This window comes from Notamacropus eugenii, chromosome 4 (assembly GCF_028372415.1).
Source record: "Notamacropus eugenii isolate mMacEug1 chromosome 4, mMacEug1.pri_v2, whole genome shotgun sequence".
Classification (NCBI taxonomy): domain Eukaryota; kingdom Metazoa; phylum Chordata; class Mammalia; order Diprotodontia; family Macropodidae; genus Notamacropus; species Notamacropus eugenii.
Genome location: NC_092875.1, coordinates 13,554,279 through 13,579,486, shown reverse-complemented (window position 1 = coordinate 13,579,486; position 25,208 = coordinate 13,554,279). Strand labels below are relative to the sequence as shown.

General features: G+C 54.2%; 2 protein-coding genes across 21 annotated transcripts in view; one reads left to right on the top strand and one right to left on the bottom strand.

The window, feature by feature from the left end:
• SFI1 (SFI1 centrin binding protein) overlaps positions 1 to 18,078 on the top strand; it is a 61,620-nt gene extending 43,542 nt beyond the window's left edge. For 5 of the 9 annotated variants that reach the window (XM_072599865.1, XM_072599863.1, XM_072599866.1 and 2 more), the window contains 16 exons: positions 202 to 273; positions 525 to 620; positions 1,608 to 1,684; positions 2,253 to 2,355; positions 5,926 to 6,022; positions 6,300 to 6,460; positions 6,715 to 6,789; positions 7,360 to 7,434; positions 8,012 to 8,188; positions 8,420 to 8,703; positions 9,745 to 9,840; positions 14,074 to 14,272; positions 15,136 to 15,289; positions 16,337 to 16,460; positions 17,642 to 17,753; positions 17,839 to 18,078. In XM_072599865.1, coding sequence (XP_072455966.1) covers positions 202 to 273; positions 525 to 620; positions 1,608 to 1,684; positions 2,253 to 2,355; positions 5,926 to 6,022; positions 6,300 to 6,460; positions 6,715 to 6,789; positions 7,360 to 7,434; positions 8,012 to 8,188; positions 8,420 to 8,703; positions 9,745 to 9,840; positions 14,074 to 14,272; positions 15,136 to 15,289; positions 16,337 to 16,460; positions 17,642 to 17,753; positions 17,839 to 17,943 — 2,007 coding nt within the window. In that variant the 3' untranslated portion in view covers positions 17,944 to 18,078. Of the gene's footprint in view, positions 1 to 201; positions 274 to 524; positions 621 to 1,607; positions 1,685 to 2,252; positions 2,356 to 5,925; positions 6,023 to 6,299; positions 6,461 to 6,714; positions 6,790 to 7,359; positions 7,435 to 8,011; positions 8,189 to 8,419; positions 8,704 to 9,744; positions 9,841 to 13,878; positions 13,978 to 14,073; positions 14,273 to 15,135; positions 15,290 to 16,336; positions 16,461 to 17,641; positions 17,754 to 17,838 lie in introns of those variants that run through there. The other 4 variants (XR_011965237.1, XM_072599869.1, XM_072599864.1 and 1 more) reach the window with 4 other exon arrangements.
• Positions 18,053 to 25,208, bottom strand: part of PISD (phosphatidylserine decarboxylase) — a 49,087-nt gene continuing 41,931 nt past the window's right edge. For all 12 annotated transcript variants that reach the window (XM_072599877.1, XM_072599875.1, XM_072599878.1 and 9 more), the window contains 5 exons: positions 23,638 to 23,874; positions 23,041 to 23,224; positions 21,408 to 21,563; positions 20,848 to 21,008; positions 18,053 to 19,642 (listed from right to left, as the gene is read on the bottom strand). In XM_072599877.1, the coding sequence (XP_072455978.1) occupies positions 19,418 to 19,642; positions 20,848 to 21,008; positions 21,408 to 21,563; positions 23,041 to 23,224; positions 23,638 to 23,874 (963 nt within the window). In that variant the 3' untranslated portion in view covers positions 18,053 to 19,417. The remainder of the gene's footprint in view (positions 19,643 to 20,847; positions 21,009 to 21,407; positions 21,564 to 23,040; positions 23,225 to 23,637; positions 23,875 to 25,208) is intronic.

Genomic DNA, 25,208 nt, shown 5'->3' with positions numbered 1-25,208 from the left:
CATTGTCCCTCTAGGACACCTAGGGCCTCCTAGTCTTTGACCAGGCCTGTGAGGGGTGCATCTAGGGGAGGGAACATGGCTGGGTTTCATGGGTTCTCTTGCCCAACCTGCTCCTCCTAGGGATTCAGGGAGAAGGGAGGGCTGGAGGTTTGGGCCCAGGCTCTCTGTCAAAACCATGCCCCATTTCCCTCCTTCAGGCAGGCTGGGGAGATGAGGGCTGCCACATTCTACTCGGGTCAGCTTGTACGTTTGGCCTGGAGCAAGTGGCGAGAGGTGAGCTGCGAGCGACCCTGGGTGACCTGCCTGGGTGATCTGCCTAGGAAGGCACCATTGGAATGCATCACCCAGAGCCAGGCCCTGCAGGGATGACTCCTATGGCCACCTGCCCTTGGCTTGCCCCAGTGCCTGGGTTCCTCCTGGTCCCATCTCCCCTACCCCCACACTGTCTCCCCGTCCCCTGGCTGCTGTGCTTCTTCTCCACTCATGTTTCCTTTCTCTGCGTATGCATGTGTGCATCCCTCTAGTACATGACCCTGCAGAACATGAAGTGGCAGAAAGTGGCCCATGCCGACCTCCATTACCGTCAGATGCTGCTGCGCAGGACTTTGGCAGCGTGGATGGTAGGAGGCTTTCCTCTTCTTTGGCCCTGGGGCCCTTACCATGGGCCTGCCCTCCCTATGTGTTCCCCAAAGAGCTTGTGACTAGGCATCCCCAGGTGGCTCTGCTTCCTGGGCCTCCCCAGGTGGCTCCACTTGGAACTCTTGCCCTCCTGGCCAGCATTGTCCTGTCTTCTTGTCTCCAAGCAACTATTAAGTGGCTGCTCTGTGGGGGAGGTAAGGGCAGGTGCCTGCCCTCAGGGAGCTCCCATGTGTCCACAAGCTCTCTCTAGGGCATATTGATGGAATCTTAACGGGATGCCAGGAGTGAGGAGGCAGCCAAAAAGGCCTTCTGCTGAAGGAAGGCTGAGTTAGGTGGAGATGAGGAGGAAAGCAGGAGCGTCTTCTAGGCATGGGGGAGAATCTGGTGGAGGTCAGAGATAGAGGAATTTCCAGGAGGCCTGTGGTTGTAGAGTCTGTGGACAAAGCCAGGACAGTGTGGCTGAAAGGGGAGGGCCTCATGGCCTCACCTCTGGGGTACTCTCTGGCATGGCCTTGTCATTTTGATAGCAGACCCAGCCCAGATCAGCATCACAGGATCCCTTTTTTAGCCCCTGGGGGCTTGACTATTCCTGATGTCGCCAACTCTGTTGACTCAGGTCTGTCTAGGGGGCAGTTTGTTTTCAGCTCTCTAGAAGCCTTCTTGATGTTGGCTCCAAATGAACAGGGATTGCCCTGCTTGAGGGCAGAGATGAGGCTTTATTCTGTCTGGGAATACTGCACCCCCCCCCCCCCCCCCAAATGTGTCCCAAGAGAGGTATCCTAGAGGAAAGTGGGCCAGCCATTGGGCCCAGGGTCAAGCTGTGTGGCTGAAAGAGCCTGGCTCCTCCAGTCATGTGCCTTCAGTGGCAGGACACACATTGGGCCCTCTTGGGTTTGGGGGCAGGCCCAGTGGCCTGAGACCAAGGAGGGAGATGTTGGCACCCATGACCCAGGCTCTCTTTTCTGTAGACTTACCAGGACAAGGTCAAAGTCGTCCTGCGCCAGGTGGCCAAGAGAGAAAATCAGCATCACCGGGAGCTCTTGCGGTAGGTGCCCCCAGGTGCCCGCCAGCCTGTCTCCTCAGAGACTTGGGCTTCTGCAGCATCCCAGGGCCTCCTTGCTCAGAATTCTAGGTGGACATACACCTGGCATTTATTAACCACTTGCTGTGTGCAGAGCCTGTGCTTGGGGTGCTGGGAAAGCACCCCATTCCATTCAGCCCTTGATTGTAAGGAGCCCAGAGTCTAATAAGGGAGAAAATGCCAGCCTCTTTGACCCAAGAAGCAGCCAACTGGTCACTTTAGTGACCACCTGTTAAGTGACCATCCATTAAGCACCTCCTGGACCTCAGATTCTGTGCTGAGCTTCAGAGGAGCCAAGAAAGGCCAAAGACTGTCCTCGGGCAGTTTGGGAAGTGCCTGGCCCCCATTGTCATGTGTTTGGGAGGGCTCTCTCATGTTGGGGTGGACCCTGGGTACCCTCCCCCCCAGTCTCACCTGCCAAGGTGTCCACATTTTGTGCCCCAGGACTCCCCACATGGGCTTTTGGGTGGGAGGGACCAGGCTGGGGGGCAGGGCCAGGGTTGCTCAGCTGTTCCCTCTGCTTTGTCTTTAGGCAAGTGTTTCATCTCTGGAGGAAAAATGCCTCGGCCCAGGTGGAGGAAGCCAGGAAGACACTCCAGGCTGAGGAGCACTACCGAAGAACCATCCTTGGGAAGGTGCGCTGAGGGGTGGGCCGGCAGGCATGGCTGCCAGTGGAGGGACGTGGGCCCTGCCCCATGGTCTGATTGTCCTCATGGTGCAAATGACCAAACCACAGGGCCAAGAGGGGAGGGGGCAGTTATGGAGTCAGGCAGCAGGAAAAGTGGACTCCCCTAATGTTGCTCCTGAAGAGGACTGTTTCTCTGAAACGCTGAGCCACAGTTAGAGTATGTCCCTGGGGGGCGGGGAGGGGGTGTGCATGCGTGCGTGCGTGCGTGCGTGCGTGCGTGCGTGTGTGTGTGTGTGTGTGTGTGTGTGTGTGTGTGTGTAAGTATGACTGAGTGAAACAAACCCCGAGCCATTCTCTGTGCTCTGGCCAGAGGGCTCAGGTGGTGAATTGTTGTGGAAGGGACATCTTGGCAGTGACCATCTGCCCGTGGGCATCCTGCTTGTTAACCTGTCTGAGCCTCAGTTTTCCCCTTTGTATGATGGAAGCCATGATACTTGTGGATCTAGTAGTGATATTGCTAGGTCAAAGGGTATAAACCGTGTAACAGCCCTTGGGGCATAGTTCCAAATTACTTTGCAGAATGGCTGGACCAGCTCCACCAACAATGCATCCATGTGCCACTTTACCTGCATTCCCTCCAGCATCTGTCATTTTCCTTTTTTCTCAACTTAGCCAATTTAATAACTTCCTTCAAAATTGTTTTAATTTTCATTTCTCTAATTATTAGTGTTTTAGAGCATTTTTTTCACGTGGCCATTGCTGCCCTTTGAAAACTGCCTAATTGTGTCCTTTGGTCATTTATCAGCATGAATGGCTCTTCTTGTAAATTAGACTCAGTTCCTTACCTATCTTGGGAATGAAACTTTTATCAGAGAAACTTACTGTAAAGATTTCCTCCCTTCATTTCCTGCTTCTCTTTTAATTTTAGTTGCATTGGTTTTATTTGTGCAAAAACTTCTTAATTTTATGTAATCAAAATGACCTATTTTGTCTCCTATAAACCTCTCTAATTGTCCCCCTCAGATCCGTCAGGTAATCTCTTCCTGTACCCCTGATTTGCTCATGATGTCCCCCCCTTAGATCAGGATCATGCACCTGTTTTGACCTTATCTTGGTACCTGGCATGAGATGTTTGTCCGGGCCTGGCTTCTCCCTTTGCAGTAGTTTTTGTCCGTGAGCTCTCGCCCACGTGGCTGGGCTCCTTGGGCTTCTCAGACCCCAGGTCACTGTGCTCACCTGCCTGTGTCGTGTTCCTGATGAGTCCCATGGACGAGTCTCCGTCTCCTCCGGCACCAGACTGTCTCGGAGAGATCAGGAGGGCCGGGCCTTCCTTCCGGCTTTTCTTCCCATTGATTCCCTTGATACTCTTGACTTTTTGTTCCTCCAGATAAATTTTGTCATTTTTTCTCGCTCTATAAAGTAATCCTTTGATTGGCCTGGCACTGAAAAGGAAATTAGTTTAGGTAGAACTATCATTTTTTCGTCTTAGTTTGGCCCACGTATGAACAGTTTCTATTTTCCTAGATGTGTCTTTATTTGTGTTGTGTGTTGCAATTGTGTCGACCCTTTCTGGGGGCAACTTTGTGGCCCAGTGGGTAGCATTGGGCCTGGAGTGAGGAAGACCCCTTGTTGAGTTCAAAACCAGCCTCAGACACTTTCTAGCTGTGTGATTCTGGGTAAGTCAGTTCACCCTGTCTGCCTCAGTTTCCTCATCTGTCAAATGAGCTGGAAAAGTAAATAGCAACCTAGTGCAGTATCTGTGCCAAGAAAACCCCCAGTGGAGTCACGAGGAGCCAGACGTGACTGAAATGACCACAACAGGCCCATGGGGCTTGTTCCTTGTTCAGCGTCCGTTGAGGCTCCACCCTCACTGACTGTTCCTCTCATCCAGGATCTTTGGCCTGGGCCTGGACCGTGGCTGATGGAGGTTCCAGATGGCACCTATGCCTGTGCCTGGCACAGTTTCAGGGTTCCCGTGCATCTCTCTCTGCCCCAGTGCTTCTTCCTTTGGTGTCTGTTGAGTTCTTTTCCCCCTGCCACTGCTGACATTTCCTTGCCAACCCAGTGCCTGCCCACAGACTTTCCTGTCTTTCTCCCTGAGCTGGAAAATTGCCTCCCTGTGACTTGACCTTGGCCTCCCAGGTCAGAATTCTGCCTGGTGGGTTTTCCGGTGGCTGTGGAGATGGATGTGGCCATGTGTCCCTCAGCTTTCCCAGGATCTCTCAATTGGAGCAGCCAATGAATGGCTTTTTCTCTGTCCTCATCCTTGCCCTCTCTGGCCTCTCTCATGGTGCTCCTTCCACCTCCTTGGTCACCCACAGCCGCCCACTGTCAGTGACTCTCGTGGCTCACTCTCCTACGTCCTCTTTGCTTTTTTCTTCTGGTTTCTTTTTTTGTTGGTTTTCTCATTTCCTATGTGTTTAGTTATCTGATCTGTGCTGATGACTTCCCGTTTTTCTGCCTGTTCAGCCCTTGACTCTCTGTGCTGGACTCCAGGCACGTGTTGCCCTGTGGACATTTCGGCCAGGGTGGCCATAGTTCATAAGTTCACAGCACATCCAGAGCAGACCTTTCCCTCGCCCTGAGGCCCAGTCCTCGAGACCCTTCTCTTCCCTCACCCCCCACATCCAGTCACCCTCCAGGTCTTGTTTATCCCTTCTCAGCATCTCTCACCTCTGACCCCTTCTCCCTAGTCCCCAGCCCAGTTCAGACTGACGTCAGCACCTCCCAAGAGCCTGGGGCCCTGCCATCTGCACCCAGGAATTGGGCTTGAGCTTGACACCTTTTGTGTCTTCTTGGTCCCAGTCAGGGTGAGGTCCTCAAGTGCTGGGAACATCTGAGTTTTTCTCTTCGTACTCCCTGTGCTTGGCATGGCGCTTGGCACAACATAATCATTACTTTTTCCTTCATTCAGATTCTTCCATATCTTGGGCCAGCTTCTGCTCAGCTGCCAAAAAGGTTTTGCTAAAGCGCTCAATCTAGCCCCAGACGCCCCTCTCAACTGCTGCAGCTCCCTCAGGCCTCCAGGGTCACAGAGAAGTCCTGTGGCACGGCGGGCCCTTCCAACTGAGCTCCTGCCGGGGCTTCCCCATCTGCCTCCTCCCCTGGCTTGGATGTCTTGTTGTTCTTAGCACCCAGCACTCTGACTCTGCCGTCTCGGTTTTTGCCCTGGCTGCCCACTGTGCCCAGAAGGCTCTCCCTCCTTGCCCCCTTGCCCCTTCCCCCCTCCCATCCTTGCTCCGTCTCCTATTTGCCCCCTCCACTCTTACCCCCTCCCTCTCCCCCTCCCCTCCTAGACTCCCTGGCTTCCATCGACACTCAGCTCCTTATGTCCCCGCTGTGCGCACCTGTGTTTTCAGGCTATCATCCACGTCCTTTGCATTTATTTTGGACATACAGATTTAGATGTATTGTCTTCCTCAATAGAGTGTAAGGTCCCAGAGGGGAGGGGCTGTTTTTGCTCTCTCTGTACCTCCCATGCTTGGCCCCAGCTAGTGCAGGGTAAATGCCTGTTGGCCCATTTGGGAGGCAGTGTTGAAGGTGCCCTTCCTCCTTGGTCCATCCCTCCTTTCCATAGGTGGCTATCCATTGGAGGGACACTGCATCGCTGAGGATACACCGCCGGCAGCAGGAAGGCGCAGTGGTCACCAAGGCCAGGAAGCAGTTGGAGCGAGGTAAAGAAAGGGCTGGCACTAGCCAGATACCAGCCAGCTGGTAAAGGGAGGCTGCCATGTGCCCTGCCTCCTCTGTTTCCTTTTTGGAGAGTTCAAACCCCCAAATAAGGAAGAAGCTACTTGGAGGGTTCTTTGGCCCCACCTTCAGTGAGCAGAGATGACTCAGCAAGGACACCTGAGCTGTATGGGATGGAGGAGGGATTCTAGCCCAGCTCCTTGGGTGCCCTTGAAGGTGCCCCCCTGACTTGCCATCTTCACCCCGCTTTGGTCACTCTAGGTCGTATCCAAGCCTGGTTTCAGCGCTGGCGGGAATGTGGCCAGAGGGTTTCCATGCAGAAAGCCCAGCTGCAGCAGGCTACTCAGCACTATGGAAGGAAGCTGCTCAAGGCCTGTTTGGCCGGCTGGAAGAAGTATCACTTGGAGTGTATCCGGAAGATGGTGAGCAGCCATGGGAGCCCAGGGCACAGGAAAGGTCCCAGATGAAACCCTTCCAGCCATGCCAGCCACACCTTGGGCTCTGTCAGGGGTGGGCTTGGCTGATTGCTCCTAGAGCCAGGGGCTACTTTTCCCTTTTGGTGGAAGTCCAGGGAGACTGCAGAGCATATGAGGCCTGCAGGGTTTTCTTGAGATTGTCCCAGGCCTGACATCCTTGGGAACACTGGAAGCCAGCCCCCCCTTTTGTTTCCCCTTAGCTCTTGCAGAGGCAGAGTGCCAAGCTGATGGCCCAGAGACTCAGCCGCTCCTCCTTCTCCATTTGGAAGCGCCAGGTGGGCAGCCTGTGTCCTCTCTCTCCTCAGCCCTTGTCCCCTCTTTGGGGAGATGGTGGGGAGTAAGGGCCTCTGATCTTGGGTGGGTTCTGTCCCAGCAAGAAGGGTGATGATGCGCCTTGTCCTGATGCAGTGTGAGGAATCCTCAGGTTGGCCTCTCTCCACAGCCTCCCTGGTCTCCAAACAGTCTTTGCTGGAGCTGTCAGTGGGAGAGCACCTGGGGGACCCTCCCAAGTCACTACAGAGGCCCCGCATGCTGGTGGTCACTTATTCTCCTGCCTGGACCCCACCCCCTCCTCTCTTCTAGCTGTTGGCAATCTTCTCACCCTTCCTCCTCCCAGGCTGCCACTCTGGGGTCTCTCTGTCTCTGTGTGTCTCTGTCTCCCTCATCTCTGTGTCTTTGCCTCTATCTCTGCTTCTCTCCCTGTTTCTTTCCCTCCTCTCTCCTCTCTCTCTCCCCCTTCCATCCACCTCCTTCCACTCTCCCTCTCTCATACTTGCCCTCTCTGAGCTGCCTTTGCCTTCTTGGCCTGTCTGTGGCATGTCTGACCCCTCCTTCTTGGCCTGCAGCTCAGGGAGAAGCAGTGGGAGCAGCAGGTCACCATTCGGGCTCTCTGGCTTTGGTCCTTCACGCTGCAGGGAAAGGTAGGTGGCCAGAGCCCCATGTGGGGCTCACTCCCTTCTCCCTGGGCTCTGGCTCTGAACTTCCTAGAACATGAGCCCCTGTTTGATGGCAGGATTACCAGGGTGAGGCCATGAGTGGTGGCAAGTGGCCCTCCCGACCCAGGCCTCTTTCTGCTACGGCAGGCTTGTGCCCCTGGCCCCCTCCCCTCATTAGAGCAGGAGCCCCATTGTGGCAGAGCTCCTGGCACATCGTCACTTGGTGCACAGTGTGTGTGGGATTGATTTGGAGACTCATGTGAATGCCCAGATGTCATGCTCACCTTGCAGGCTTCCTCTCTTAAGGGTGAGTGATGGGGCCCTGGACCACCTGTGGGCATTACCTAGAACCTCCCTCTACTGCCTTGCCCTGTGACCCAAGGAAGCTGGCCAGCCTGGTTGCTGAAGCTCCTCCGTGCTCACATGATGCTTCCACACACAACTGTCATGCCCAGCAATGGTGACCCTGTAGCAATCCTGGGACCTGGAACGTGGCTGTCCTGTCTCAGTCCTGGCGCCCACTCACATCACCCTGTGCTCACGTGGGCTGCCTTTGCTGCAGGTTTGGGATGCATGGCTGGGATTTGTGCTGGAGCGGAGGAGAAAGAAAGCACGGCTTGAGCAGGCTGCATTGGCCTACCATGACAGCCTGGTTCATGAGGGCATCACTCGACTCCTGAGGTTTGTGGCTGGCATGAAGAGCTTCCGTGGGCATTTCCACGCCCAGCGGCAGGCCCAGGTAAGGGCCCTGTCTTCTCCTTGAACCTTCTGCTTTGCTCCTGAGACAGAATGGCTGAGCAGGGGAGACAGACTTCTCTTGACTGGTCTGTGGTGCCTCTGCATGGCTCATGGAAGGTGGCTGGACCCCTGGGGAGGCTGGGGCCTGGGCTGGTATTTGGGGGTTGCTCACCATCCTGGGAGAGGGGCCTGCTTTGGCCTTAGGATGGGGATCACTGTGTGTGTTGGGCAGCTGGCCTGCAATCTGCACCAGGTTGTACATCGGTGTGCCACACTCTGGAAGCACAAAGCCTTAGTCAAGGACAGATCCTGCTCACCAGGAGCTGTTTCCCGGAGGAGAGTGACATTCGAGGCCCCCATTATTGATGCCTCCCTTGCTGCCGCCGGGGAAGCCGCTGGGGAAGCTGCTGGGGAAGCTGCTGGGGATGTGGAAGCATCACGAACTCCTCAGAGGCCCAGCAAGTACTGGGGCTGGCCCCTTCAGCTGGCTTCTGGAGACCCTCACCTCCCTGAGCTGTGAGTGACTTCATATGTGGTCTGCTGAGTGATCTCTCCCACTGTGATGGAGGAAAGTCATCACAGAAGGAATGGGAGATGTGAAGATGGGGGTTATGCCCCCATCTTGAGCATTTTCCCAGTGTCCTGGGCCTGGCTCTGGCCTGTAGTTGTCCAGGGATCCCCAGGCCATTTGGGGTCCCCTGCAAGCCCTCCTTTCTTAGGCATATCTCTGATGTATTTCTGGCTACTTACTACATGTAGGTCCCTGTGGGCACTGCGTCAGCTGGCTGACCCTCCTGGGTGGCCCCTGCCTTAGGGTCCTTCCCAGCTGCCCCAGAGCTCAGGCAGGGGAGGGTCTCAATGTCTTAAGTTTGGGGAAGGTCTTTGCTGCTGACCAAGCTGAATGTGGCTTTTCCCTCATTCTTTCTGTTTTTGCCTCTCCCCCACCTTTCCCTGCCTGCTTTGGCTGAACCCCTGGCTCTCCAGGGACCTTAAAGAATTTACCTCACATGTGTGACTGGTCATTCTGCCCCAAAGGCTGGGCTAGGGCTACGGTCTGAGGAGGGATGAGGGGGTACGACAGGAGGAGAAGGGAAGCTTCTGTTGGGGTTTATGTAGCCCTGGAATCAACTGTGCCAAAGTGTTCACTATGCACCAGGCACTGTGCTAAAGTGCTGGGGAAATAGAGGCAAGAGGCAGTCCCTGTCTCTGGTGAGCTCCCAGGCACCTGGGCAAACAGGAAGGAATTGGCAAAGACAAGGCCCTGGCAGGAGGCAACTCTGGGAAGGCCTCCTAGGAGAGGCAGGCTGAGACCTGGGGCAGAGAGGACAGGCTGTGGAGATGAGGAGGAGCCTGGCTTTGCTGTTATACATCCTCAGTGTTCGCCTCTGTAAGAGGAGGGGCTGCTCCCAATGGGAGCTTTGCAGTCCCAAGACCAAAGTGCTGGCAGCCCTTGGCCTCCTCCTCCAACCCATCCAAGTTCCAGAAATGCTGGGTCAGCCAGTTTGTGCCAGGGTTCCCCTGGGCAGAGAGGCAATCTCTCCATTTGTCTCTTCCCAGGAATGTCATCCGGCCTGTAAGGAAGCAGCCTCGTTGTCCCAACTTCCTCCTGGACTCTCTGGAGAGGGATGGCACTGCAGGGCACCTGTGTCCTGGGTAAGGGGGAGAGCACACTGCTTACAGCAGCCTGAGGAGGGAGATTCTCCATGGTGCAGATGGGGAGACTGAGGCCCTGCAGGAGACAGGATTCTCAATGCTGAGTGCCAGGCGTCAGGACTGCGGGCGCCATGCAGGGGTTGGGTGCCTCTGAGGGCCTTTCTGGTGCCCAGGTCTCCATCTTGCTCAGGGCTGACCTGGCTGGCAGATGGGCATGCCTCCTTTTCCTCCCTCAGGGCCCCCAGTGAAGGCCAGGCTAGTCTGTGCTGAGTCTAGGGAGAGCAGGCTTCACCTTGAGCCCCTAAGGACATTTCAGGTGGGCTGGGCACAGAAGGGTATGGCCAAGAGCTACCAGCCGAGAGAGTAAAGGACTGTTCCCTGGTAACTATTGTTTCGGTTTGGGCTTTTTGCTGGTCAGTTAAATCTAGGCACCGAGAGGCCAAGTGTTATGAATTTATCAGCGAGCATTGATTAAGCACCTGCTGTGTGTCAGTCTGGATTAGGTCCTCGTCCCCAGGGAAGTTCGATCATGAATGCTACTAGAATCCTGCCTCAGTTGCTTGTCTGCAAAATGGGACTCAGCCTAGTGCCTGCCTGTGAGACTGCTGGGATGCCCTTGGTGCACGCGCCCCTTCCTGCTGGGTAAATGTGTGCTGCCAGTGTCAGTATTGGCTGAGAAGGTAGAGCAGGCCCCAGGAAATACTTCAGTGCATGTACCAGATGTGACAGTCTCAGCTCTGTGAGGGACCCCAGCCCTGAGTGTTGGCAGAGCACTTGTCTCTGGGGCAGGGGAGAGCAAGTCCCACCTGCCTGGTTTGGCTGAAAGAAGGGAAATCTGGGGAGATGAGAGGAGAGGCCACAGTGGGGATGGGCATGGCCCATGGGCACCCCCTTATTTTGGAAGGAAGGAAACGTTGATTAAGTACCTACTATGTGCCAGGCACTGCTTTACAGATGTTATCTCATTAGATCCTCACAACAACCCTGGAAAATAGAGCCTGTCATTATTCCCATTTTATGAGTGGGGAAACTGAGGCAACCAGAGGTGAAGCAACTTGTCCAAAGTCACACAGCTACTAAGTGTCTGAGGCCAAATTTGATCTCAGATCTTCCTGATTCCTGGCCCAGTGCTCTATCCACTGTACCACTCTTGCCTAGCTGGAAGAAATTATGGAAAATTAAGTTGCATAGGTTGGAAATCCTTGAATGCCAGGACTAATCAGCTTTGATTCCTGAGTCAGTAGTGAACCTCAGTCTTGCCCTGTGTGACCTATAGAGTTCACTGTCTTTAGACCTTCTGTAGAATGAGGGCTGGGGCAGTCCTTGGCCATCTCAGCAGCAAACTTGCCTCAGTGTGCCAGCAGCAGCCCAGGATGGAGCAGTATCCCTGCATGGGCCTCATCAAATCTCTGGGCCAGCCTTGGCATCAACTGCTTTCCAGGAGCCTTAGGGGCTGAGAGTCTGAGGGAAGCCAGGGCAGAGTCATGATACCAGCAAAATGATGGCTGGGACCCAGGGCTGGGCCTGGGCTCAGGGTTTCCTCCTCTCCTATAAACTGGGGGGGTAGGGGGAGAGTGCTGGCACTTGGAATCGGACCTTCTGAGTCTGCTCTGTTTTCCCGTTTTCCTGGAGGTTGTTCAGGGGGTGCTTAGCTATGGAAAGACTCAGGCAGAAAGAACTAAAGAGGCAAAGGTGTTTGGGAAGGAGAGCGCCTTCTGGTGATGGGGGACCAGATTTAGAAGCATCTGCTGGCGCACACGCATGTGTGCTTTCTGAAGGCTGCCTGACTTGCCTGGGGATGATCTCATCCCCTTAGGGCCCTGAGTCTCCCTGGCAGGAGATTCTGGTGGGTGAGAGGGAGCTTTGGAGACAGCTGGGGAGGAGATCTGGGCCTGGGGAGGAGATCTGGGCCTAGCGAGGCCTGCATCTAGATGTGGTGAAAGCCAGTTCAAAGGGCTTAGAACGAGTGAAATGTGATGGAGGAAAGTCATCACAGAAGGAATGGGAGATGTGAAGATGGGGGTTATGAAGACACGGGGAGACCTTTACAGCAGCCTCTGTCAGAAGAGATCAACTTCAGTTTTAAACTTTAATCAGCAAGCACGTGTTAAGCTCTTGTTGCCTGCCAGGCACCATGCTAGACATGGGATATGAAGAAAGAATCCCTAGCCTCAAGGATGGAGATGTTGGGTGCATCCACAGCAGGGCCCAAGGAGGTGACCTTCAGGAGAAAGACCCGGATGATTAAGGAGACCAGGAAGGGCCTCCCACAGAGAAGTGGCTTGAATTCTTCAAAGCCAGGGATGCCAAAGGTCAGAGGGTAGAGCATTCCAGGCCTGGAGACAGGAGATGGAGCCTTGTGGTGGAGGAAGAGCAGAGAGGCCCTTTTCCCTGGATTGGAGAATGTGTTGAGGGGAGAAGATTGGAAAAGGAGGAGATCCTAAGCAGGTAACTCCTAGTTGTCCTGCCTTCATGGACATGGAGAGATTTGGCAGATGTGAGCCACTCTTAGTACAACTGAAAGATCATGGACAAGGGAGATCCTACAAGATTGGAGAAGGACAAATGTCCCAATTTCCTTTCCTTTCAATTAAATTTTATTTTTTTCATTTAGCAAGTGTTAGGAGGAGCAGAGTCTACAAACTCTAGACCAACGGATTGACTTTGGGTCCTGCTTACATTAAAGGGATGGTTGGCCAACTCTAGATAGGGAAGCGATGATCCCAGAGGACCACAAGGCCTCCCTCAGACCAGCCAGATTTCACTTTTGGACCGGATTACTGAAGTACTAGAGGTGGAGAATGATCTGACCACAGTCTCCCTAGCTTTAGCAGAACTTTCATAAAGTGGTACAATATTCTAGCGATGGGATATGGTCATGACTGGTTGGACAAACAGACTTCAGACGAGTCAATAGGAGACCGAAGTCCATGTGACAGGAGGCATTCAGAGGAGGAGCCCAGGGATCTGGGCTGAGGCCCACGCTACTTCACATTTTTACATGACTTGGATAAAGTCCTTGAGGGTCTGCTCATCAGGTGTTCTAGTGACATTAAGCTGGGAGGGATTGCACTCTTGGGCTGAGCTGGAAGACTGCTGTTCCCTGCTCTCATCAGACTGTGTCTGGAGTATCAGCTTCCATTTGTGCCTCCTCCATTTGAAAATATATTTTTATTTCTTTTGTTAAATATTTCCCTATTACATGTAAAAAAACTAGTAATTTTTTAAAATTCTGAGCTCCAAATTCCCTCGCTCCTGCCCTCCTTGAGAAGGCACGCAATCTGGTATGAGTTCTATGTGTGCAGTCACACAAAACACTTCCATATTAGCCATGTTGCAAAAGAAAACAAGAAGAAAAGTCTGCTTCAGTCTGCAGTCAGAGCTCCTCAGTCCGCCTCTGGAGGTGAAAAGCACGCTTCATTCGGGTGGAGGAGCTGAGTCGTTACACTGTGGCCAACACTGCATACAGTGTCTCCTGGTTCTGCTCGCTTTACTTTGCTTCAGTTCATCTAAGTCTTCCTGAGTTTCCCTGGTCCTGCTCATCATTTCTTACAGTACAGCAATCTTCCATCACAGTCATATGCCACAACTTGTTCAGCCACCCCCCAGTGGGTGGGCACCTCCTCTGTTTCCAATTTTTTGGCACCCCAAAAAGAGCTGCCAAAAATATTTTTGTCCAAATGGATCCTTTTCCGTTTTCTTTGCATTCTTTGGGGGTATAGACCTACTAGTGTTATTGCTGGGTCAAAGGGTATTTATTATGTGTCTCCTTTTAAGAAGGATATTGATAAGAAGTTTCAGAGTGTGCAGGGTGGGGCTGTGGCGGGGGAAGGGCTTGGAGTCCAGGCCATGTGAGGACCTGCTGAAGAGTTTCACCTTACAGAAGTGACATCTTGCTGGGGTGGGGATGTGTGAGCTCCTGTCAGGGATTCATGGGGCTTCTCCTGTGAGGAAGGATTAGGTCCCAGAGGGCCATGTATCACCAGGAATGATGGGAGGAGAATTCTGACTCTAACCCCAAGTGTGTGTTGCCCACAGGCACACCTTCCTCATGGTGAGATGGGCCACCCTGAGAGGCAGCAGGTGCCCCTTCCTCTGAGGTCTCCAGGCAATGGCAGGATGAACACCACAGGGCAGGTTATAATGGGAATCTTGGGTGTTAATGTAGGTGGACGTTGGAGTCTCAGATTCTGTGATTTTTGTAATAATGTGCTGACTGACTCTCTGTCTCAGGCTTTTGGCAGAAACAGCTATGCCCCTCCTCCCTGCCCAGCCTAGCCCCTCTGCTGCTCTGGTGGCACCAGGACCCAGCATCAGGACCCACGCAGATTCCAGGGGCCTCCCAAAGCCTCCTGGCCACAGGCCACTCCTCATTGAGGCTGCTTCACCTCCCCACTCCTCAATGACAGGAGACCAGGCCCTAAAGGAAAGGGTGAGTGGTTTCAGGGACCTGTCTGCCTTCCTCCCTTTCCCCAACCTTCTGCAGGTGTCCTGGGATGAGTCCTGGGCAGGAAGTTTTCCCCATGTGTGCCCCTGTATCATCCCTCCATATATGGACCACATGCCTCACAGGAAATCTTTCTGAAAGGAGAACAAGCCATAGGTTGATGCCGGGGAGGAACAACAAATGCCACTTCTGTCCCCTCCCAGAAAGCTGATGGGCACTTTTTGTCTTCCCTGTTCTTGGCCTCTCATCAGTCCCTCTTCCCCTTAATCCACATTCGCTGGCTGAGGGGGTGCCTCTAGCCCTTTTGAGAGACATTGACAATATGGCTGGATGTTTGGTTCCATGCAGTCCATGTCCAAAAGGCTCCCAAACCATCCAGCTCCTCAGTCAGCTTCTTAATTCTTCTGCCGTGGGAGCCTGAGGGCTGCCTCATTCCCAGCCTCCCTTGGGCTTGTCCCCCGGCGGATGTGGTGGAAAATTATGTGACCTGTCCTTGGTCCCTCCTGGTCCTGACCAAGAGGAAGGTGACAGGTCATGGACCAGCTGACTCTCTGGTCCTGGTTTGTCAGCGCTGGAGAGTTGGGGGGGGTGGCGATGCTCCCCCTGGCAAAGATCCCTGGGGATCTTATGGTTGGAGCCAGAGTGTAGAGGCAAAAGGCATCTCAGAGAGATGGGTGGTTCTCCTTCCCCCCAGACCTCCTCATTTTATGAGGAGGCAAAGTAAGGCCTGATGACTCATCTGGATCTGACTTGGGCCCTGTGTTTGAGCTTCCCTTCACACTTGGCCCCTGCCCCTCTCTGCCCCAGGCCCCTAGGGAGGGAGGTCATCTCATGTCCTTCCCTTCCAGCCTGCAGCTGGGATGGCTCCCTGTGAGCCCAGCCTCCGAGAGCCTGTGACTCTTCCTTCAGAGACAGGGCATGCCCAGGCTGGTGGTCACCTGCTTCTTCCTGAAGTCTTCCTAGGGAGCAAGGGGAGGCCCAGTGTGAGCCTAGAGGCTTCGGGTATGTGGTGCTCCGCGACACAATGTAGATGGTGCTGTGGCCCCTGTCCTTCTGTCTGGTTGCCACAGGTCCAGATTTGGAGGAAAGGAGAGCCCAGCATCCTGGGGTGGGGCTCTGAATGCCAGCAGGGCAGCTGCGGTCAGGCCTCATGCTATGTTGAGTAGTTGGACCCTCCCTCTGTGCTCTTGCCATGTATATCATGGCTTTGTGTCTGGAGGCGTGTAGAACTTGAGGCAGTCACCAAATCTGCTTTGGGATACTCAGGGTGGGAAGGTGCCCAGGCTACCTCCTTGCAAGCTCTCCAAGGCAGAAACTGGCTTTGTAAGCCTCTGGACCCAGAAGCCTTCTCTGGGCTGCCCTTCTTGCAGCGGGCCTGTCCCTCCTATAGGGCATCCTCAGGGCTGTTGGGTTTGCAGAAATGCTTTGGTGCAGTGAGAGGTCGCCAAGAGACCCTTAGGGCCACTTCATGTTGGCCCCTCTTGGTACAGAGGAAGAAGCCATGACCCACAGAGTTCAGTGACTTGCCTAAGGTCTCTCAGGTATCAAATAGAGCTGAATTTCTGCCTTCAAATCCCTTGTCCTCCATGAAGGGTTTTGCAGTGCTGATGTCAGTGGGAGCAAGAGAACAAACCTTAAAAAACCTACTCTGTGCTACGAATTGCTAAGTGCTTTACAAATATTTGATCCTCACTACAACCCTGGGAGGTTGGGGCTATGATGATCCTCATTTTATGGATGAGGAAATTGAGGGAGACAGGTTGTGACTTGCCCAAGGTCCCACTGCTAGACTGTGAGGCTGGATTTGAACTCAGGTGTTGCTGACTGGGCAGGCCCAGCATGCTGTCCCCTGAGCCACAGAGCTGCCCCAGTGTGGGCCCTGAGGCCTCTGATCCTGGGCCCTACTCTGACCCTCCCTGAACCCTGAAAAGGGCAAGGGTACCCTGGGGATCTCTGCATACCGCATCTGGAGAATTGGAAGCCAAAAATGAACTCAGGGTTCTCAGCCAGGCAGCCTGGGAAGCTAGGCACTTCTGTATCCCCCCTCAGAGGGCTTGCAGGCCGACACAGGGAGGACATTGGGCATCCTGGGAGACGGTGGGGAGCTGGAGGCCGAGCTTGAAGAGATCCAGGAGAAACTGTTCAGTTACCAGGCCAACAAGCAAAACCTCAGGTGAGCCTCTGCCCCAGCGACCCTTCTTCGCTTATCCCTTGGGCACACTCGTGCCTCCAGGCCGGTGACAGATGTCATTGTCTGGCATTCAGGGCTTTGCCCCACAGCTCTTCTCTCCCCTGACCCATGACATGCCCTGCTCTCCTGTCTCTGGGTCTTTGAATGCCCGCCTTCCTATGCCATGCCCTCCTCAGATGTGATGGACATTCTGGCTTTTGTGGAGATCCCTAGTACAGGGTTATAATCATAGCTGGTGATTATAATCAGAAATCATTTCTAGGTAACTTGTGTTCCTGAATCACTCTTGGAGGACGGTGCATTGCCACCTGTGGGCACCATGGCTTAGTGGGAAAGGTCCCACACTCTGGCAGATCTAGACCCTTGGGTCCTGATATCCATCTCCAGGCAGCCGTGCTCTAGTGGGAGAGCAGCCACTTTGGAGTTGGGAGGGACCCTGGAGGCCTGCGAGGTCCAGAGAGGGGAAGGAACTGGCCCAGGGTCACCCAAGGAGGAGGAGGCAGAGCTGGAACCTGTCCGTCCAGTCCCAGCTCTGGATGGGGACTTTTCACCTCATTTGTTAACACACTCAGCCCCTTAGAGCTGTGCATCCAGAGCTGGGGAAGGGTCACCCAGCTCTGGTCCCCACTAGTGCACTCGGCACAGTTCTGAATCACCGTTATCTGCTTTGGGGGCTTTCCCTACTGTCTCCATAATCAGGAGGAAGAAGAAATCTTACATCCAATCCTTGTAACTCAGCATGGCCCTCCCTGGACTTGTTTCCTCATCTGTAAAATGAGGCAGTGGGGCTTTGGGGGGAGGTCTCTGCCAGCCTTTGGTCTAGGACAGGAGTGCGGAGCCACGTGTGGCCCTTTGAAGATTCCCTGCCCTTGGCTGGGGTCACTAAATGGCCAGCACTGTGGGGCTGAGCGTGTCCCCTGCAGAGCCCTGGGTGGCGGTTACCGAGACGGTGTTCCCTCTGGTCACCTCCCTCCCAGCAATTCTATTGGCAGCATAGCACAGGGCAGACCTGACTTTAACAGTGTAGGCTTAAACAAATAATTTACCCTTGTGTGACCTCCCTCTCCCCTCCGTTGGTCAGGGATTTCTTGGAGAAAGGCGTTCCTTTCCCAGGGCTCTGCATGCCCATCTCTCTGATGGCTGCGCCCTGTCTTCCTCACCAGGTCCTGGCAGAGACAGGCGGGCAGCCTGAGGAGGTGGTTAGTGCTGAGCATGGAGGACCCCAGAGCAGAGGAAGTGGAGGCCAGGCAGCAGGTTCAGCAGGAACTTCACCAGGTACAGTATGCATCTGACTTGACGCCCGAGCTGATGGAAGGGCCCCCATTGGACCAAGGCACCAGCCCCCTGCTTCCTCTTACAGGTTGAGAGGCAGATCGCTGAGCTCATGGAGGAGCTGCGAGCTGAGCGGCAGCAGGTACAGCGGTACGCAGCCCGCCTCCAGGTCCTGAGGGCCGCCTTCTCCTAGCGCCAGGTGCTCCTGGGAGCCCTTTCCCTGACCCCTCCCCTCTCGGGCATTTATTGCATTGGCTTGATTTGGGGTGGACACATACAATACGAGGCACACAATAAAGCAGTTACGATGTGATTTTTTATTTGAAAATGTTTGCAATTAAATGAGTTACTGTTCCCTAAGTCTTCCACTGACATACAAAAATACTGTGCTACTGATACAGTTGAAGATTCAATGGCTTCTCCTGGCAGGAGAAATTCACAGCATCACCAGCACCCTCAGGAATCCTAGCTCCTTCCCCGTTTGTTTGCACAGTGATGCCCCTGCACCCCAACAAGCTGGCGGGGGCACCATGTGCCTGCCTCTTTCAACACAAGCTGATTGAAATCAAGAGCAGCGACTGGACCTGGTGCAGAGTCCCAGGCAAAGCTGGGGCTGTGCTGGCCACACTGCGCCTACGCCCCACCAGAGGAGCGGGGGCCTCTGCTGCCCCCTTTCAAGTAGCAAACAGCTGCTCCCTGGAGCCCTGCCTCTGGCCAGGACTCACAAGCTACCGTTCAAGTTTGCATGTCTGGACGGAGGTCCAGAGGCAATTGATGAAAACGGGAAGCAGGCAGGTGGACAGGATGGAAGGGACCCAGGGGAGCCTCGAGAAGGCCTGGCAGCCTGGTTCCTCTCTCCAGTGTTCTTAGTGTGAGGGGCCTGCCCAGAGGCCTGGCTTTCCGTTTTCATGCACAGCTCATGTTGGCAAGAAAGAGGAGACAAGTTCCCAGTAGTAAGTGCAAAGGCAGATTTGGCTTTCCCCCCACCATTTCCACAGTAAGTAAATTTTAAAAAACAAAACAAACCCCTCAAATCAGCCCAGTGTCTGGATGGGCGCAAGGAGCTGAACTTTTGGTCCACAGTCAATGCTGGATGCATTTCACCCCATGCACCAAAAAGAAGCCCCTCCTGGAGGCCTGACCACCCCTGGAGGGGGCAGGCTCCAGGGCCTGCCTTAAACCCGGAGGAATCAGGCACAGGACAGGCAGTGAATTAGACACTGAGAGGGATTAAGGCCTGAAAAGATCCAGGAAATCATAGGAGTCTTTATTGGGAGGAGGCTAAGACACTGGCCTACATCCCACAATGGCCACTAACGGAAAGAGAATTAAAATGTTTACCACCCTCAAAAGGAAATCATTACCCATGGAACCTGATGCAGTATAGACATTGTATTTCCAGTTCAGAAAATTGGTGCAGAATCCCAAAATAAACTCCAGCTTATCCCGGTGCCTGCACTACCTTGGGGCAGAAGGGATGGGATAAGGCAAGGTTCACCTGATGGAGCTAGGGGCCACTCTGGGCCCGTCTGAGCAGAGCAAGGCACCTTGTTGCTTCCTGCAGCCAGGCTTGGGGGCTGCTTCCATTCCAGTCCAAAGCCTCGGCCTTCATGCTGATCTGAAGGCGTTTCCTTGGTAGCATCAACCTTGTGGTGGAGATGCTGGCTCTAGAGGGAGCCCAGGGCTTCCCCAAATCGAATTTTCTGCCCTGGCTTCAGATGAAAATTGAAGTCTTTGGGAGCCTCAAAGATGAGGACGATGGTGGAGCCAAGGTTGAACTCCCCAAGGTGCTCACCCTTCCTCATGGGGATGCCCTCCTTGTTGCTGTGCGTAATGAAGCTGAAGTCATTGTAGGAGCCCTTGCTGTACCTGGGGCTGTTTGTGTGCAGGTCCTGGAGGGAGAGAAAGGTTGGTGAGTCCCAAGCCCAAGGAGGCCATCCTACTGGCAGGCCATCGTGGGAGCGGCCTAACAACTCCCACCGTCTCTGCGGCACTTAGTTTGGCAGAGTTTAACCTGGTCGTATTTCAGAATGTGAGGGTGGGAATGGTGGGTCCCAAGTCCAAAATCTCTGTGAATGGCATCCTCTTCACAGAGTGGGCGACTAAGGAGTCCCACAGCCAGGAAGTCTGGACTTCAGATGTGGCCTCAGATATTTGCTAACTGTGGGACTTCACCTGTACCTGCCTCTATTTCCTCATCTGTAAAATGGGGACAATAGCACCTCCCTCCCAGGGTTGTCAGGATATTTGTAAAGATTATTCTCAATCTTAATGTGCTATAATGGTAGCTATTATTTTTATACCGAAGTCACCCATATTTCACATAAAGCCTTCCAGTCAGGGTGATCCCTGCAGCTCTCATTGGGAGGCTGTTTGTTTTTCCCACCTCCTCAATTTTCTGAACACCACAGGTGCCTGAGTTGGCCTAGCTGTGTCTCATCAGGACAGACTACCAAAAGTCTAGAGCCTTCTTCCAGACATTTATGGCTTTCTTGAATTAACAAATTTGATGGTAGTGAACTGGAGTCCACTGAAACCCCCAAATCTTTTTCAAATTGTTACCTAACTACATGCCCCTAGCCTATACTTGTGAAGCTGTCTTTGAACCCACGTATCCTTCCTGTTGGAGTTCGTTCAATACTGAGATGTCTGGGGCTCTGGACTTGATGTTTGCAGACTGACTGCATGGGCTCCACCAGCGGCTCCCCATCACCCCATGCCCAGACCAACGGTTCCCAAGACAAAACTTCCTAAAACCTGCTCTTCTCTGTTTCAGCTAAGAAACAATACAGGCTCACAAGGGCCTCTGTTTGGCATTGCAAATTCAGTTCGCCTGGACCCAACCCATCTTTCTCCTTCACACATGCTATTCTCTCACTACATCAGTGGGCACCTGGGATACAAAGGGTCCTGCCCTCCAGGAGGGGAGATGACAGGTAGGCAGGCCAGGTGCCATCCACTTAGTGTCAGGAAAGGCCAAATGCCTGAGGGGGCCCCACCGACTTTCTCCTGCCCACCAGGCCCCCCCTCACTAAACTGGGCCTCGAAGGCAGGCTCTGGATTCGAGCAGGTGCTCCCTAATATCTATTTCACTTACACGATCAAAGTAGATGCGGATGGAGCCCACATTGGTGGCGCCCACAGCTGTGAGGGAGAAGAAGCCATGCTTCCAGTCGCCACTTAAGACAACCCTCTCATTATGGCAGAAGAGCTCCTTAATCCAGCGGGCCACACCAGGATTCACTGACATCAGGGAGCCTGCATTGGGGACAGGGAGGGTTGGCACCAGAACGTCCAGCCTGGAATAATCTAAGGAGGGTGTTGGACTAACTCCCTTTCAACTCTTGAGTCGTGAGACCTCAAGGGAGAGAGGGACAGGGAAAAGGGGGTGGGAAGGGGGCATAACTGAGTTTTTGGGTCAGATGTCTCCTCCCACAAAGACATGCTCAGGACACAGGCTGGCCAGCCCATTGAGCCTGACCCTTGGTTCGTGTTATTCCTGTCTGGCCTATCTGGGTACAGGGCACCAGTGTTCCTGGGTGAGCCCTCCCATGTGGCTCAACTTTCCAGCCTGACACGAACTGCCCTTTCCGAGGGATGGAGGTTGCTGGGCACACCAATACTGCCTTGATGCCCACCCCAGCCCCAGGTGCCTACCTGGGAAATGTCGCCTGTGGGCTACTCTCCAGTCTGTGGGGGAGTGGAAGCAGTGGTAGTCCCCAGGGGCCAGGTAGATGACACAGTGGTAGAGCTCATTCCCCTCCTTGGTGACCAGCTGGTTCTGGAAAGAGTTGTGAGCTGTGGCTGCAGAGGCTGAAGGAAGGGATGGCAACGTCAGGTCACTGGTCCTGGATGGTCCCTGGGGCTGGCACGTGGCTAGAAAGGCCAGGCTCAGCCAGCTGTAGCATGACCAGGGGGCCAGGGAAGCTTTGTGTGGCCCAGCTTGGTCTGTGAAGATGGTGCTGGCCTTGGGGTCAGGCCTACCTCACTCTTCTAGCTGGCTGACTTTGAGCAAGGGAGGCAGTCCCACCTTGCAGACTGGTTGGTTGGATTGGGATCAGTCACCCAGGTCTATCTAAAACTTAGCTGTCAGCAGATGCTGTCCTGGGGGCTCCCAGAACCCATGGCTCATCTGTAAATGTCTACTTGCCTTCCAACATATTACCCCCGCCCCCCAAGCAGGTGCCAGGTCAGACCCAGGGCAGCGACGGGCCTCCAGAGCTGATCTGAACTAACGCTTCTAACAATGAAGCTGCCAAAACAGACTTGGGCCCCAAGTCCTAAGTGGGGAACCCAGCCAGTGCTTTCCTGACTCAAGACACCTGACACCTTAATTTACTTTAGGTGGCGCCACAGGGTACAGGGCCTGGAGTCAGGAAGACCTGAGTTCAAATCCAGCCTCAGACACTTACTAGCTGTGTGACCTTGGGCAAGTCATTTCATCCACTTTGCCTCAGTTTGCCTCATCTGTAAAATGGACTGAGAAGGAAATGGCCAACTGCTCCAGTAACTTGCCAAGAAAACCCCAAATGGGTTCATAAAGTTAGACACGACTGAAAAATGACTCAACAAGTCCAGGAGGAGGTGGGAAGAGAACACCCCTGTCCTCCCCCAGAGTACCGAATGGGACACTGAGGTGGCAAGGTGGCCTCCCCAGCCCAGAGTCACCATTTGCTGCTAAATGGATGCCTTCTCCCTGTGAACCTATCAGCTTTTCCTGGCACATAGTACCATGCATCTCTGCAGAAAAAGAAAAGGCTGAGCTGCCAAGGACCAGGGAGCCATCATGCCCACCACCAGCCCAGAGGGGCTGAGCATGGCCCATTATCTAGAGGCCAGTGCCATACAGTGGCAGAGGGCTCTCCCCATTTCGTCTGCATTCCCCACAGGGTGACTGGGAGCTCCATTCCTCAGCCACAAAATGGGGTAACACAACCTGTACTATCTTGTAATGATAATGATGAAGACAGTAGCTAGCATTTGCAGGATGCCTGCTATGGGCCAGGCAGCATGTATTGATATCTGAATTGATCCAGCAATCCTGGGAGCAGGTGCCGTTGATACACCATTTTAGAGTTGAGGAAACAGGCAGACAGGTGAAGTAACTTGCCAGGGGTCACCGAGTTATTAAGTGCCTGAGGCTGGATTTGAACACAGGTTGTCCTGATGAGAAGCCCAAGAAGCAGAAGCAGCGACAGATGAGCCCCTAGGCAGTCCCATGTCCTCCTCGCCTTGGCTGGGGTGAAGGTGGCCTCAGAGGGTGCTACTGCTGCTCCCCTGGCTGACTCACCCTGGCCGCCACTGTTGCCATTACTGCCGCCATTGATGTTCCTGCTCCTGCTGAAGGGTGGGTCGTCAGTGGTGTCGCGCGGGCCCAGAAAGGACTCCAGGGAGTAGGTGACCCCCTTCACCTGCTCCACCTCGCAGTTCTGCACCTGGCCAAAGTTGAGAATCTTCCCATCTGACGGGCTTATCTGGATGACATGGGAAGGACCAGCTCCATGACCCTGGATGGCCATGACCTTAAACTCATCTCTGCACCCCCTCTCCTACCTGCTTCTGAACAGGAGGCACTGCCAGGGAAGGGGATCACTCCTAAGCGGAGCAGTCCCATAATCTTCCAGGGGCCTATTTGGTTAAGTCCTCAGGGAGAGCCCAAGAAGACCGAGCGGACAGCAGACAGCAGTGGCAGGAGCCCCAGGTTCAAACAGTAGCTTCCGTGCCAAGTCACCTGCCCTCTTTGAGTCTCAGTTTCTTCCTCTGTGAAATGGGTTTAGACTTGATCTCTAGGGGACCTGTGATCTGGGATTCTCTGGGCCCAGTTCCCAAAGCCTCTTTCCCCCACGTGCCCAGCATGCAAAGTGTCCCAGTCACCCTCAGGCCTCACCACACTGTGCAGGCCGCACACAGGCCGGGCCTGTGGCTTCAGCTTACGGCTGAAGAACTCGCTTAGGTTCCTGTAGTGGTCAAGGTCCTCCACGGCAGCCTCCTTCATGTTCACCCCGAATGTCCAGATGTAGAGGCTGTACACAGGCTTTCGGAGCCAGGTGGGCAGCTCCACCTGGTTCAGCCGTCCCCAGGCCCGGGACAGCAGCCGCGTGGGTACAGACTTGTACAGCGCGACCTGTAGTCACACCAGTGGATGGCAGGGGAGGGAGGTCAGCTGCTAAGACACCGGCAGGCACCCCCCAAACCCCGCATGCCTGCTCCCACTTGCCTGGCTGGCACACCCCCTGGGACTTTTCAGTCTGATGTTTCTGCAAGCCTTGCTCTGGCTGCAGGGGGATGGGCACAACCTTGTGTGCCCTGGCCTGGAGACACCTTCCCACCTCCCCAAGTTTTGTGATGTGGATAACATCTGCCTGAGAATTCTATGCTGCTTCGAGGAAGTGAGCCAGTTGGGTGGGTGAGATCGGGGCACCTGCCGGTATTTTTAGAGGTTTGTATTTTGGAAGGTAAACAGATAGCCTCCCTTCCCTAGAAGTGGAGACATTCCCTTGAACTTTGAGGGGGAGAAAAGGGAAGATGAAGTGATGGCTTAAGGACCCCCATGGGGGCTCATCACTTGAAGGAATCAGGGCTGAAAGGAGAGAGAGGAGAGAGCCCCAGGGCAGTAACTCGGTGTCCTCCTGGGGCAGGCCCATGATGGAAGGACAGAAGTTAAGGGTACAAAGAGCACTGGGTTTGAAGCCCCAGGACCAAGACCTGGGTTGGAATCTGGTCTATAGTAGCCTTTCTTTGGGCCTGTTTCCCATCTGTAAAACAGCAGGGTGGGGTGAGTGGCCTCTCCTTTGTTCCTGGAGGAGAGTGGAAGGCCCAAGGTCTCTGGCACGTGGAGCTACTCACACCCAGCCAAGCTCAAAGAGAAGCCAAGCACAGGCTCCTCTGGGTGAGAGAAGCTCTGGGGCCAGACTGGCAGCCTACGGCTACCCAGATGCCACCACCTTAGATGCTGGGCTCTGCATCCTTCTTCCTTGGCTGTCCCTCTATTAAATCCCACAGGCCTCAAAAGCAATTTGATTCTAACTTTAAACACTGAAGAGGCCCTGACTGAAGGGACGGGCCCCCAGGATGGCTCTTCTATTGTAACAGGAAATGATGTGGGGATGCCCTCCAAACTGGGGTCCTGTGGTCATCAGATTTGCTGCATGCTGGGAGCATGGGCAATGTACCACCTTCCCCATCCACAAATGCCACCTCCACCCAGAAGCCTTTGCTGTTTGCCCCAGTCCAAAGTGGCTTTTCATTCCCTGGCCTGTGCCTGGTCATGTCCGAGAGGGGAAGGAATGCTCTAGCCACCCCAAACCTAGAGCTTGTCAGCTGCTCCCCAGAAGCCTCAACTGCCGGCTCAGCATGCATGCCAAGGAGAGCGTGCCCAGGGGCAGCAAGGTAGAACAAAGATGTCGGACACTAGTGTGAAAGGGTTCCATCTGTGGTTCTCCAGCCTTCCCAAGCTAG